Genomic DNA, 12,203 nt, shown 5'->3' on the forward strand with positions numbered 1-12,203 from the left:
GTGTAGGTGTCTTTAAGTCTTTGCTACATGTCTGCAAAACAGGGCAAGAGGGAGACAATGATGGCCCAACCAGTCAAACGCAAAAAAAAAGAAAGAATTGGAACTGAAAGGATGTCTTTGCTTTTCTCACCTTATGAAGAAGATAAATTATATGATAGATTTAGATCTGGCTGAAAATATAAGGCATCCTTCTCCCATATAAAGTGAAGGATGAAGTCTTGGATTCCAGCTAAAAATAATGGATGTAGGACAGAGAGGTACATATCAGGAGGGGCTGCAGCCGGTGTCTAATTTGCTGCTTCTGGCATTGGTGCAGTGTTAGAATGTGGAGCCGGGTCACTCAGGGACAGAAAGAGGGGAGAAGGGGGGTGCACCCTCTGAGGCGTTGGTGCAAAGGCATCACCTCGGCCTGTCCAAAGAAGTACAAGATGGATACGTGTCTGGTTCATTTTGCATTTTTGTCCCAAACAAAAGCATCCTGTCCAGCTATGCCTACAGACATAGGGGCCCCTGAAGACAACGGTGTCATGCAAAGGCATTCATCTTCCATGAACTTTTACACATATTCGTCCTACAGGCAAAACCTTGTTAAGTGTTTTCTGTTGGGCCAACACCCCTTTCAGAAAGTTTGACAGTCATATTTAGTTTGTTGCAATGCGTCTCTTGTGCCATAATAGGTTCCAAAGAAATAAAGGAACCTCACAGGGAAACAGGACAAGAATGATCTTCATGTAGTTAAATATTGTTAACAGTTTTCCTTGATAAGTTCATTTAACTTCTGGTCATAAACCAGATTATTGTGGTTAACTATCAGTCCTAAACTACAGATGGACCGTCCTTGACTATATCTCTACAGAAGACGCCAATTTATGAAACACAGGTGCTATTCACTTATTCAAAGTGGTATCAGAACATATATAGCGCGACATGATCGCAATGTAACCTAATGGTACCCAATGGCACAGCTGATGAGCTGATTAGACTTCTGCAACCGCACACATCAAATGTTGCTTGGGTCTGGTCACAAACCAGATTTACTGGTATCCTTCTGCACCGTCGGTCTGGAATTTCTAGGGAAACGTAGAAGTTTCCCGCCAAAGCGCAAGTGGGAGCCTATTCGAGAACTGACGAGAACTTCGGCGGACGGGTACGAGAACTTCTTTTTGGCATAAACCATCCAATTGTATCTCTGGTTGTTCCAAAAGAGTAAAAAAAAAAAAAAAACATCCCAGTCTCAAGACTAACAGGCTTCTTTTGTAAATGAGAACTCACGTTTTAGGGAAACTATCTGTGTAAATATAGGTTTTAATTAAAAAGAACAACAAAAACAAATACTTTGCTGCAACCAAAATGATTAATTTGTGTTTAGACATATTTTCATCAACTATGTCCAAAGAAATCCATCCCTACAGTAAAGATCCTGCTACTAGCACATTGCACACTAAAGGAGATGTGTACTAGGTTTTTTATTTTTCCTTCATACATATTATTTTCTACAATTTTCTCACCTTTCAGATGTTTCTCCTAACTTTATGTTCACTCTGCTTTTTCTCATCATTGTAGCTTCACCTGGCACCGTCTTGGAGGGATGCAGCTAGGCTGCTGCCATCAACATCTTCAATTACAGATAATAGAGTTGGGTCTATTTTTTAGTGTTTAGTTTTGTTTTTCTCCTAGACATAGTTATAGGCTTAACTTTTACTGTGACTCACTGTATGTTCTCTATTTCATCCCTTATGGCATAAAAAATGGCTTAGAGTTTGTCTGCTTAATTGTTTCTTTCCCAGGCACAGTCACCTGTGGAGCTAGTTTGCAATTACCTTTTCAAACAAAGAAAATATTGATTGATCCCTGCTTCAATGTCCCTTTTCTATGTCTCCTTCTCTTTCATTCAATGTGTGTAGGATGATGGGGGACATAGAGGCCACTTTCTGCCTCATTCTATTCTATTCTCCCATGCTGTAGTATTTGTTAAGTTTCACTCATAATTTTATGTTTTCGGCTGTGACACCATCCTAGATTGAAGTGTCAGATGTGCTGATGTTGGAGCTTGGCCTGTTTTTCAGTGTAGTCCTGTTTCTTTTGCAGTGACTAACTGTATGTGCACTTTTTGATCCTCTGACAAGAGAATCGGCTTGGAGCTCATCTGCCTGGCTGTGTGTTCCCTGGAAAGGGCCACCTGTGGAGCCAGTTGACAGCAACCTTTTGTGTCTGCTTCTATCTCATTGAACGCCAGTCGACCTTGAAAGAAGGCCGACTGGCACTGAGGCTGTTCTGTTGGATGTTTCTTTCTCTTAAAGGGGAGTTTTCCTCTCCACTGTCTCTACATGCATGCTCTGTGTTAGGGATTGGTGCAGAGTCAACAACCAAATGCAAGTGAAAATCATTGCAGCGAGCTCATCCAGAAGGAGCATGTCCTGCAAATCAGTGACTGGATGCATTCAGCTTGTTTTCCTTTAACCAATCTGACTGTATTATCTCTTTAAAGTGCCTTAAGAGGACATCTGCTGTGAACTAACGCTATATAAATACACATAAGTAAAACTGAGATGCATTTAGTTTGCTTGACTTCTGGCAGGTTTCTTTCCCTTTTGACATTTTTATTGACAGTCTTGCATAAAATCCAGATTTTGGGTAGTAGTTGTCCTGTTATCAGATTATCTCACCTAAGGTGCAGATCTCTCCTGCTCCTTCACAGCAACCATAGGACACTAAGAAATGCTGTGCTTGCCTGTCATGAATGAATAAATTGTAAAAAGGTGTAATTTTACTTACATTTCCTAGTAATGCATTTTTTGTGTCTATACAGAGAATTCAAAGTTTGAGGGATATAATTAGTTTCCAAAGCTGTGCTTGCTTGGTTTCATATTAAACACACAAATGCATTTTGTTCTTTTTTTCTGTAGTGAAACCGATGCCTGCTGTAGAAAAGCAACATGTTTGTGTTTCTGTTTGTGTGCTGACATGCTGGACCTGCAGCAATGATCCTTTTGATTTCTATATTCTCACTCAGTGCAGAAATTCAAGCCAAAATTCTTGGTTCTTGTGGTTACTGTAAACATCTAATAGAGTCCCATGAGTCAGAGGCTAAATGAGGTGGGAGATAGATTCGTGTCTCTTATTTACACCTCAGGTGTTGACAGATTTTAGATCAGTTATCTTTATACATTTTTTAATGGGCTTAAATGATATAAAATAAAAGTCAGTATGTGTGGCTGATAAACAGAATTTCACCATACTGTATATCACCATTTTCAATGTCGTTTTATATTTATGATGTATGGCAGTTACTTCAGCAGACCACTAGGAGGTGTTGTTTCACCTACAGTGATGTTAAACACCTGTTGCTATGACTCAGTAGCCATGGATGGCTTCTTAAAACTTGAAGAACATTCCAGAGATGCAAAGAGGATACTTTAAACATGTCACCCTCAAAGGTCAGCATGTTTTCAGATTTGGCCCTGAAACACAGACATATAGAATGAATAACGGTTGGACCCTCCTGGCTTTATACTGGAAACAGGTGTCAGAATCCAGAGTCCTGCTCTGCTCATCCAGCTTATAATGTAAATGATCACTCCTGATGTAACATTAATTATTTTTCTGTAATTAACCACAATTCAATTCAGATAAATGAACGTGCTACACTTGCAGAGAAAAACTAGAAGTGTTTTATGATAGACTGCCCCCTCTGTGTTTTTTGTTTTACCACTTATTCAAATTTATTTAATATTTTAAATACAAATATAATTCAATTCAGTATATTTATATAGCGCCAATTCACAACACGCGTCATCTCAAGGCACTTTGCAATTCACCAGATCATACAGTCAGGTTGATTCAAAGTTTTCTATCTAAGGAAAACCAGTTGTTTGCATCGACTCATTAACTTGAAGGCAATCCCTCACACTAAGCATGTAGCGACAGTGGAGAGGAAAAACTCCCTTTTAACAGTAAGAAACCTCCAGCAGAACCAGCCTTGGTGTGAGCGGCCATCTGCCGAGGCCCACTGGGGTTCAGGGAGACAGAAGCAGAGATACAGGCCTCAATGTTTCCCTTTTATTTGTGTCAAAGTGAAATGAACATGACTGACAGATGTCTCCACACTATCTAAGATATAGAATACATTTTATTACAGAATGAAGTTTTACATATAACCAGTTAAGAGAATTTCTTTCCCTCCTGCAAGAAACAAATTTGGGTTGGGTCACTGACTTGTGAAAACAACTAGTAAATGTATCATGTGATCACTTATCTTTTTTTTTTCTTCTTTATTGATAATAAAAGGGTTTACAAAGCAGAAAGATTAATAACACAAGTAAGTAACAGACAAGACAATAATGCCAGGGCATTATATAGCAAGCACAAGCAAATCTAAAAGCAAATAAATAAATAAATAAATAAAGGTATTAAAGTGAGAGCACATATGCATTGTCTTAATGGCTTTCTATTTTTTGAATACTGGATAGATTTAACATACTGTTTGAATTCCTCTTTAAGGGTTGAAAAGCGAGATTGCTGATTTGAGAATTTAGACTGTATATGATATTTGGGGAAAAAAAACAAAAAAAAACCTTTGGAATTTTAATTGATGACTCCCTCAACTTGAAACATTTTATTGATAAACTTGTGAAGAAAAATTAAAAGTTAAACTTGGCTTCTTCTTTCTTAATAAGACATGTTTTTCTTTTGGAGTAAAAAAAAAAAAGCGCCTTGTCTCTGCCACGTTTCTATCAGTCTTTGATTATGGTGACCTTTTTTTTTATAAAAATGCTACAGTACTTCTTCATATCTTCAAATGTTCAACTCCGTTTACCATGCTTCATTAAGGTTCATCACAAACTGTAGAGCCATGACACATCACTGTGACCTGTACTCTCAGGTGGGATGGCCTTCCTCTCTACCAGAAGGCAGTGTCATTGGTACATTTTTATTTCCAAGGTCCTTCTTGGATTACTGCACTCTTACATTTGTACCTTACACAAAAAAGCATGGCTTCTTATGCCCTGAGATCCTGAAAAAAAATGCAACAATTTTTTTGCATTTACTTAATTATATTTGGTTACTTTAACAGAATTGTTTCATGTTGGCAGGGTAGGACATTAAACAATTGTGTTGAAGTAACTACATATGATTAAGTAAATGCCAAAAAAGATTGCAGAGCTGTTGCTCACTGTACCTTTTGCCCACATAGAACTAGGGAAGAAAGCCTTTAGCTACACAGCTCCTTGTGGGTGGATTTTTTTTTTTTTTTTACAAAGAAACTGGAAGTTGACTGAGTTTTATCTTTAAACGCTTTTAACTTGAAAGTGAAAGAATTTGAAGCAGCCTCAATGATCTGTAATTGTTTTACTTGATATGTTATTTTTATGTACCTTTCATTTAATTTAATGTATCTCTGTTTATTATGAAACTTTGGTGCCTCTTGGCCAGGACTCCCTTGAAAAGAGTTTTTTAATCTCAATAGGATTTTTTTTTTACTGGTTAAATAAAGAAAATAAATAAATAAAAACTATTAGATTGTTTCATATAAAAAAATGTTTTGTTCTATTACCGGTAATTGGATAAGAGAAGTATGGAAGAGGATTAGGGCCAAAGTTAGGAAAAAAGTCAGAATTCTTCTGACTTTTTTCTCAAAATTCTGTCTTTAATCTCAGAATTCTGACCTTAATCTTAGAATTCTGACTCTAATCTCAGAATTCTGACCTTAATCTTAGAATTCTGACTCTAATCTCAGAAGTCTGACTTTAATCTCAGTATTCTGACTCTAATCTCAGAATTTTGACAGCTAACAAACATGTTAGCATCAAGCCGTGGCCATGTCTGTGAAGCTGAGTGCTACCACATCTCTTCCTTCATGGTGCCCATCTACATTACGATCCAAAATTCCAAGATTAAGTCAGAATTCTCAGATTAAGTCAGAATTCTGAGATTAATCTCAGAATCTCAGACTTGTTTCCCATTTATATGAATAATCGAAAAGTCATCCAGATTTTGCCAGAAAATACATAAGAAATTGCATGACCAGAATAAATGACAGTGATCTTCTTGATAGTGTTGGCAGAAGGAACAGTTCATGTCAATGTCTTTTTTATCCTTGAAGGAAAAACTTGCAGGGATAAAAACGATGGATTATCTTTAAAGAAACTTCTTTAATCTTCTTAATAATCAAATATTTAGACGGAAGACATGTGGTCGCTAATCTGCTAAATGGAGCCAGAAATGTGAAGTCACCTTTTAGGAAGTAAATCAAATTCTGCTAAAAAACATTAAATTAGATTAAAAAAAAAAACAAGAAAAAAAACAACATTATTTTATTATATTTAAAGTAAGAATATAAGTCTGTATGTATGTGCATATACACACACATACTAATTTATATGTCAGTTTGTATATTGATTGATAATATGCAGATTTGTGTATACCATTGAGGTATGTATAAATAACTTCCCTCTGACCTCATTGATAACCACACTCCTGTATGCTAGGAAGCAGTAAATGCACGTTAAGTTGGTTGCCATTCGCCAATAAAAAAAAAAAAAACATAAGAAGAAGATTTTTGATTTGATTTTTAACAAAACATTTATTTAACAATGATTCATCAAACAAACAGTTAAAAAACTCAGGTCATCAGGACATCATTATAAAAGCAGCTTGTTATATTTCAGCTCTCCTGACTCAGAAATGGTGCACAACACATTGTTAAAACCCCACAGTTGTATAAAACCCTTCNGAAGAAGAAGAAGAAGAAGAAGGGGCGGGGTTATATGAACTCGTTCCGGTATGGGCGGAGCTAATGGGGTAACTTTCATAACATACTCCAGGACGCTACGAACTAATACATAATTGGAACAATCAACGGACGTTTTCACCCTCTAAATAGGAGGCTAAGGTCAGACTTTAAATTCTCAGCCCCTGTTTAAGTATTTGAGTCACATATTTATCTAATTTTAACGGCTCTTTAGTTAAATCTGAAGGGAATTTTCGCTATTTAATTCTGGTGTTTTGACCCATAACTATTTTTCTGCTTAATACTTATTTTTTATAATGTTGAAACCTCATGATGAACAGATTAACCATTTCTTTCCCATTAATTTGGTAATACCATCGCATAATAAATGATAAGGAATCCTTCCTTTGACAGATGGCCTCAGCTGTGGCCAACAGAGCCATAGGAGCTATTGTTGGATCAGCTGTTGCAGATGCTGCAGGTAAAAGTTAACCTGCAATATTAAATTGCTTCACCATCCTTCTACATCCTAAGAAATTATTCAGTAGGAGTTTTTTTTTTTTTATAATATATTTTCTAATTGTAATTTGATTTACATACACTGCATCTCTATGTGATTTGAGATGCTGTAAATTTGACATGCATTTCCATCAGATCCAATTAGAAATTGTATATGATTTATTTTTCTTAGCCCAGCCGCTCCACTGGGTGTATGATCTCCAGAAACTAAAGGGGATCTTGGCTGAGGATCCACACCCGGAGTTCCGCTCTGAGTCTGCCAATCCGTTCTATAGGAGGAAGACGGGCCAGCAGAGCTGCTATGGAGACCAGGCTTATGTCCTGCTTGAGTCCCTTTCAGAATGTGGAGGTCTAATAGATTTTCCTTTTTTATCTTGGAAATAAGTTGCATTAACCACTCATTATAATGATTTGAAACACAATTAAATCCTCTTCATAGAGAGAAGTTAAAGATTAAGACGTATCCCTTTTTAATACACCTATGTGACATTTGTTGTTTTCTGTTTCTTTCCAGGACTTAATGTTGACGATCTGAAACAGCGCACACTGAAATTCTTCGGGCCAGGTTCGGAGTATGACACTCCCGTCAATGATCCTTACCGAGATCGTGGTGGTAAGAAATCTGTCCAATCAGTATGGATGAAGGGTTTTAACGAATTGTTGTTTTTGTTTTTTTATAAAGCTATTTCTGAATCTTCACAAATGTGATGTTGATTAATGTTGTCATTTGTTTATTTTTTTTCCAGGCCCAAGACCTCAGCTGCCTATTGAAGGACCATGGAGACATGCAAGCTTGAAGGGCTTCATAAAGAACATTGATGCCGGCAAAGAGGAGACAGGTAAACGATGTTTACTCGTTGGTAATTTGACCTTAACAAGCAGGATGAGTCTAAGCAGCAGGTTGTGTTTGTTGCAGGCTGTGAGACGGACTGTCAGATTGATGGCATCACCAAGCTGGCTCCTATCGTGGCTTTTTATGCAGGAAAACCTGACATGTTGGAAAAGGTTGAACAGGCAATCAGAGTCACCCAGAACAACGATGAATGCGTTACTGAAACTCTGGCAGCAGCAAGGTGAGTACATCTGGAAGTAACACTTGATTACATTACAACTGTGCATCTTCCATATTTCATAAAACTACAAACTTCAGTGTATTTTTATTTGATGTGACAAACACAAAGTTGATTATTATGGGGATTGAATAAGGGACATTTTATATGACTTTTGAACATATTTTCCAAATATAAACACCTTAATATAATGGATGAATAAACAGATTAGTGCAACCACCTGCCTCCAGAAGCTACCTAACAGATGTCCATCTGTGTATAATATTTACCGTCTAACAGTATAAGATTTTTTACAGAAGAAGAACTAAGGTGGAAAGAACTACAGTTAAAAGCAGGAATGTAAACAGCTTATCGAGCCTGTTGAGAGCAGTGATGATTATAAAGTCTGACAGCTGCTAGGAAGAAGGGTCTGCAGTCATGCTCCTTCGTACACCTACGGTGCAGCAGGCTGATTCATCATTCAGCCAAGAGGCCTCTGATAACTGAAAACTAGTGAGGGGAAAAATCTTTTGAGAGGACAACTTCAACAAATCCGGTCTTTCTTGAAGAGAGGCAAGAAGAAAGACCTGAGAAAATCGGTTTACACAAAAACCAGACAGGAAACAGCAATAATATAAACAGGGACTGTTAAAAAAAAGAAACTGTTAAGCCTAGATTGAAGTCATCCTGTTTAATTGAAAACACTGCATATCACCCTGAACATAACATCCCCTCATTGGAAAAAAACCCAGCAAGCTGGTCAGATGAGCTGGGAAGGTTTCATCCCTCATACAGACAGAACTACAAGGAAATGAGGCAGAGTGGTCCGGTCAACATCCAGACCTTCTTTTATCTGTTGTATTCCATCCAGGTTGACTGAACTTGAGCTATCTTGTAATGAAAATTTGTTAAAAAGTCTGGTCTAGAAGTGCAACGCTGGTAGAGATGGATCCCATTAGACCTGCTGTTGTAATCAGAATCAGAATCAGGTTTATTGCCATTGTTAGTGAAGGAGTTCACAAACTAGGATTTTTTTATGGTACAATCGTGCAACATGAAACATATAATATGGAATAGGTAAATAAAATTATAAAAAATATCTAAAACACTGTGGGTATAAGGCATGCAATAAAATAGACTAATATATACACTTAAGATAAAAATATGGATATAAAATATAGAAATGCGTGCAAAAGGTAGTTCTGCATTGTAGACTCCTTCAGGGGGATAAATACACATGCACACAACACTTCTATTCATTTGCTTGATGAAAATAATATTAAAAAAATCTAATCTGACTATTATTTTCATTAGGCCTGAGTCTACTCCCCCTAAAATCCTCCTTTAGTTTATACTAATATGACCATATGAAAATGTCTGAGCATCATGAAATCTTTTGCTAAGATAACAAACCACATTTTTGCCTTAGGATTCTGGAGCATTTCATCCTGACCGGTCCGGATCCTAAAGCTTTAGATGTGGTGCTAAATCAACTCAATGACCCCAACAGAAAGCAGCCCCAGGACTTGGACAAAGCAGTGATCAGTAAGCCAGATCTGCTGTATTGTTGCTTCCTTCCTCAAGTCATGAGACTGAATCATGGGGTCAAAGCCAAGATGCTTCCTCATACTAAGTAGAGATTATGAAGTATCTGTATCAATGTTACACCTCCTAATTTAAAGATAAAAAGCTTTTTTTTAAACACTCTTATTGATTAGTAATAATCGAAAACAAGCTCTTTTTTAAAATTCCTCCCAATCTGCTGCTTTCAGGTCACATTCATAAAGTGAAGGAGACTCTATCAAAGTCTCCACAGGAGCTGATCCCCACTGTTTTCCCCAACACCTGAGGTATATTTAACCAAGTTCCACTAAAGCAAAAGCTAAACTTGATTATCATCCAACCTGAATATGATCCGATGGTTAATAGGGTGTGTTGCTTGTTCCAGGTTTGCCAGGTGCATTCCAGGCAGCGTTGCATGGAGTTCTGACAGCCAAACAGTTTGAGACGGCCATCAGAGACACCATGAGCTGTGGGGGGTGCACCTGCAGCAGAGCCTCCTTTATTGGAGCATGCGTTGGAGCCCAGGTGGGACTATCACTTAATTTAACATGCATTTTCTCACACTCACATTTATGTCTGATCATGTTTATTTATTTATTTATTTATTTTTTCCAGATTGGGCTTGAAGGAATCCCGGTATCTTGGATGAGCAAAACCTCACGATGCAACTCTGTGGTGGCGTACGCCAAGAATATTACCAAACACCTGTAATGCTGTAGTTCACAGTCTGAGGTGGCCGAGAGCATCATGATAAACTGTTTGGCTCTGGCAGAGCTGTTAGTGAAGGCTTCTGTCTAAACTTAGGTGCGGCAGGAGCCTGAAGGTTCTGTCTCTGGTAGAGTTTAACAGGTTGGTTCAGATGTTCTGGAAATATAGGTTCTCTTTTTGTTTGTTTGTTTTTTTCATAAGTAATTTGAAAATGAATTGAAGTCTCGATCAGAAGCAGTATGTATTTTCACCAAGGACAACTTTAATGTAGACTAAAATTCTGTTTCTTTAAGCCTTGATTTAGGCACATGGAGCCACATCGATCAAATAAAGCCATCTTTCTTTACTAAACAAATAAAACACTTGAAGGGGCCAATCAATTAACATCCATCAGCTTCCTGTTTTTATCAAATGTGTAATTTTGATATGTTTACCTTCCAAAACATTATTAGTCTAACTGTGGATCAACAGGAAAAATGTATACTCTGCACTTATACAGTATGAACATATGTACACCTACCTTGATCGATAGAAAGCTCTTTGATGGTCTTAATTGTTGAAGTGGGTTTCAGTCCTCTTTTAAGGGAAGTTTCAAAATAAACATTTGATAATCAGGTTCTTTGCTAATAAAGTCAACCATGCTTTTAAAATCTCAAATCTCTCTCTCTCTCTCTGCCTTCTATTGAAATTATTTTTATATTTCCCCAATGAGAAACTCTAGGGTTTAATTTTCTTGTACCCAAAAGACAAGCAAGGTAAACTATTTTTATAGCTCTATAAGATATAAAACAAAAATAATACTTAGGTAATTAAGGTCAACAAAACAATTTTTGATTAATCAAAGATGCATTTGTTTAACTTAACCATTAAAGCAATTTGCATAAAGCTAGATGCTATAAAGAAGCCTGTTATTCTAACATAAACATTATTTTAAAATTCAGTATGACGCATTATTTATGGGGACTCTTTTAAAAAAAGTGTCAACGAATGGATAATGCAAAAAAATATATATAGATTGGGTAATGATTACATTATTAAAGACACATAAAAAAGTAATGGAAAATGACAGTTTAAAGCATAAATACATATATCATCCATTAAGGAGACTGAGGAGCAATGGAATAATTATAGTGTTTATTATCAAAATCTGACAGATGCTGCATTGTCTATTTACCTGTAAAAAAAAAAAACACAGTGAACCAACACCAGGAGATGAGCATTCATCACTGACTGATTGAAGCTTTGGACACCCGGCTTGGATGCTTTGCTTCTCCATTCCTTCTCCAAACTCCAGGACCGCAATTAACATTATGCAAAGTTTAGTTTAACTTATAAGGAAAAAGAAATCCAGACCGAGCATCGGTCAACTCCAATTTCTATCTAATTAAATAGTTCTACATAAGAAATTTCTGACCTTATATATGAAGCAGCGAAGGTTGAATGCCAGGACTGCTATAGACCTTGTCTAGTTTGTGATGTAAAGCCTGTTACAATCAGCATATTCTAAGTTTCTAAGTTTCCTATATGTCCCGAATGCAGACTTGTATTTTTACAGTTAATTCAATCTATTCCTACTGGTGTTAATTTGTTTAAAACTAATTTCTACGGAAGAGGATTAGGGGCACTGAAAAAAT

At 36.8% G+C, this 12,203-nt stretch overlaps 1 protein-coding gene across 1 annotated transcript; it reads left to right on the forward strand.

Annotated features, from left to right (window-relative positions):
* Positions 1 to 6,766: 6,766 nt before the first annotated feature.
* Positions 6,767 to 11,226, forward strand: LOC107087716 (crystallin J1A-like). Its single transcript, XM_015379440.1, has 10 exons — positions 6,767 to 6,892; positions 7,145 to 7,211; positions 7,422 to 7,598; positions 7,764 to 7,862; positions 7,996 to 8,088; positions 8,166 to 8,322; positions 9,728 to 9,843; positions 10,071 to 10,148; positions 10,247 to 10,386; positions 10,477 to 11,226. The coding sequence occupies exons 2-10, from the start codon at positions 7,145 to 7,147 to the stop codon at positions 10,570 to 10,572; spliced, it is 1,023 nt and encodes a 340-aa protein (XP_015234926.1). The 5' UTR covers positions 6,767 to 6,892; the 3' UTR covers positions 10,573 to 11,226.
* Positions 11,227 to 12,203: the final 977 nt, after the last annotated feature.

This window comes from Cyprinodon variegatus, unplaced genomic scaffold (assembly GCF_000732505.1).
Source record: "Cyprinodon variegatus isolate N-32 unplaced genomic scaffold, C_variegatus-1.0 Scaffold192, whole genome shotgun sequence".
Taxonomy (NCBI): Eukaryota; Metazoa; Chordata; class Actinopteri; order Cyprinodontiformes; family Cyprinodontidae; genus Cyprinodon; species Cyprinodon variegatus.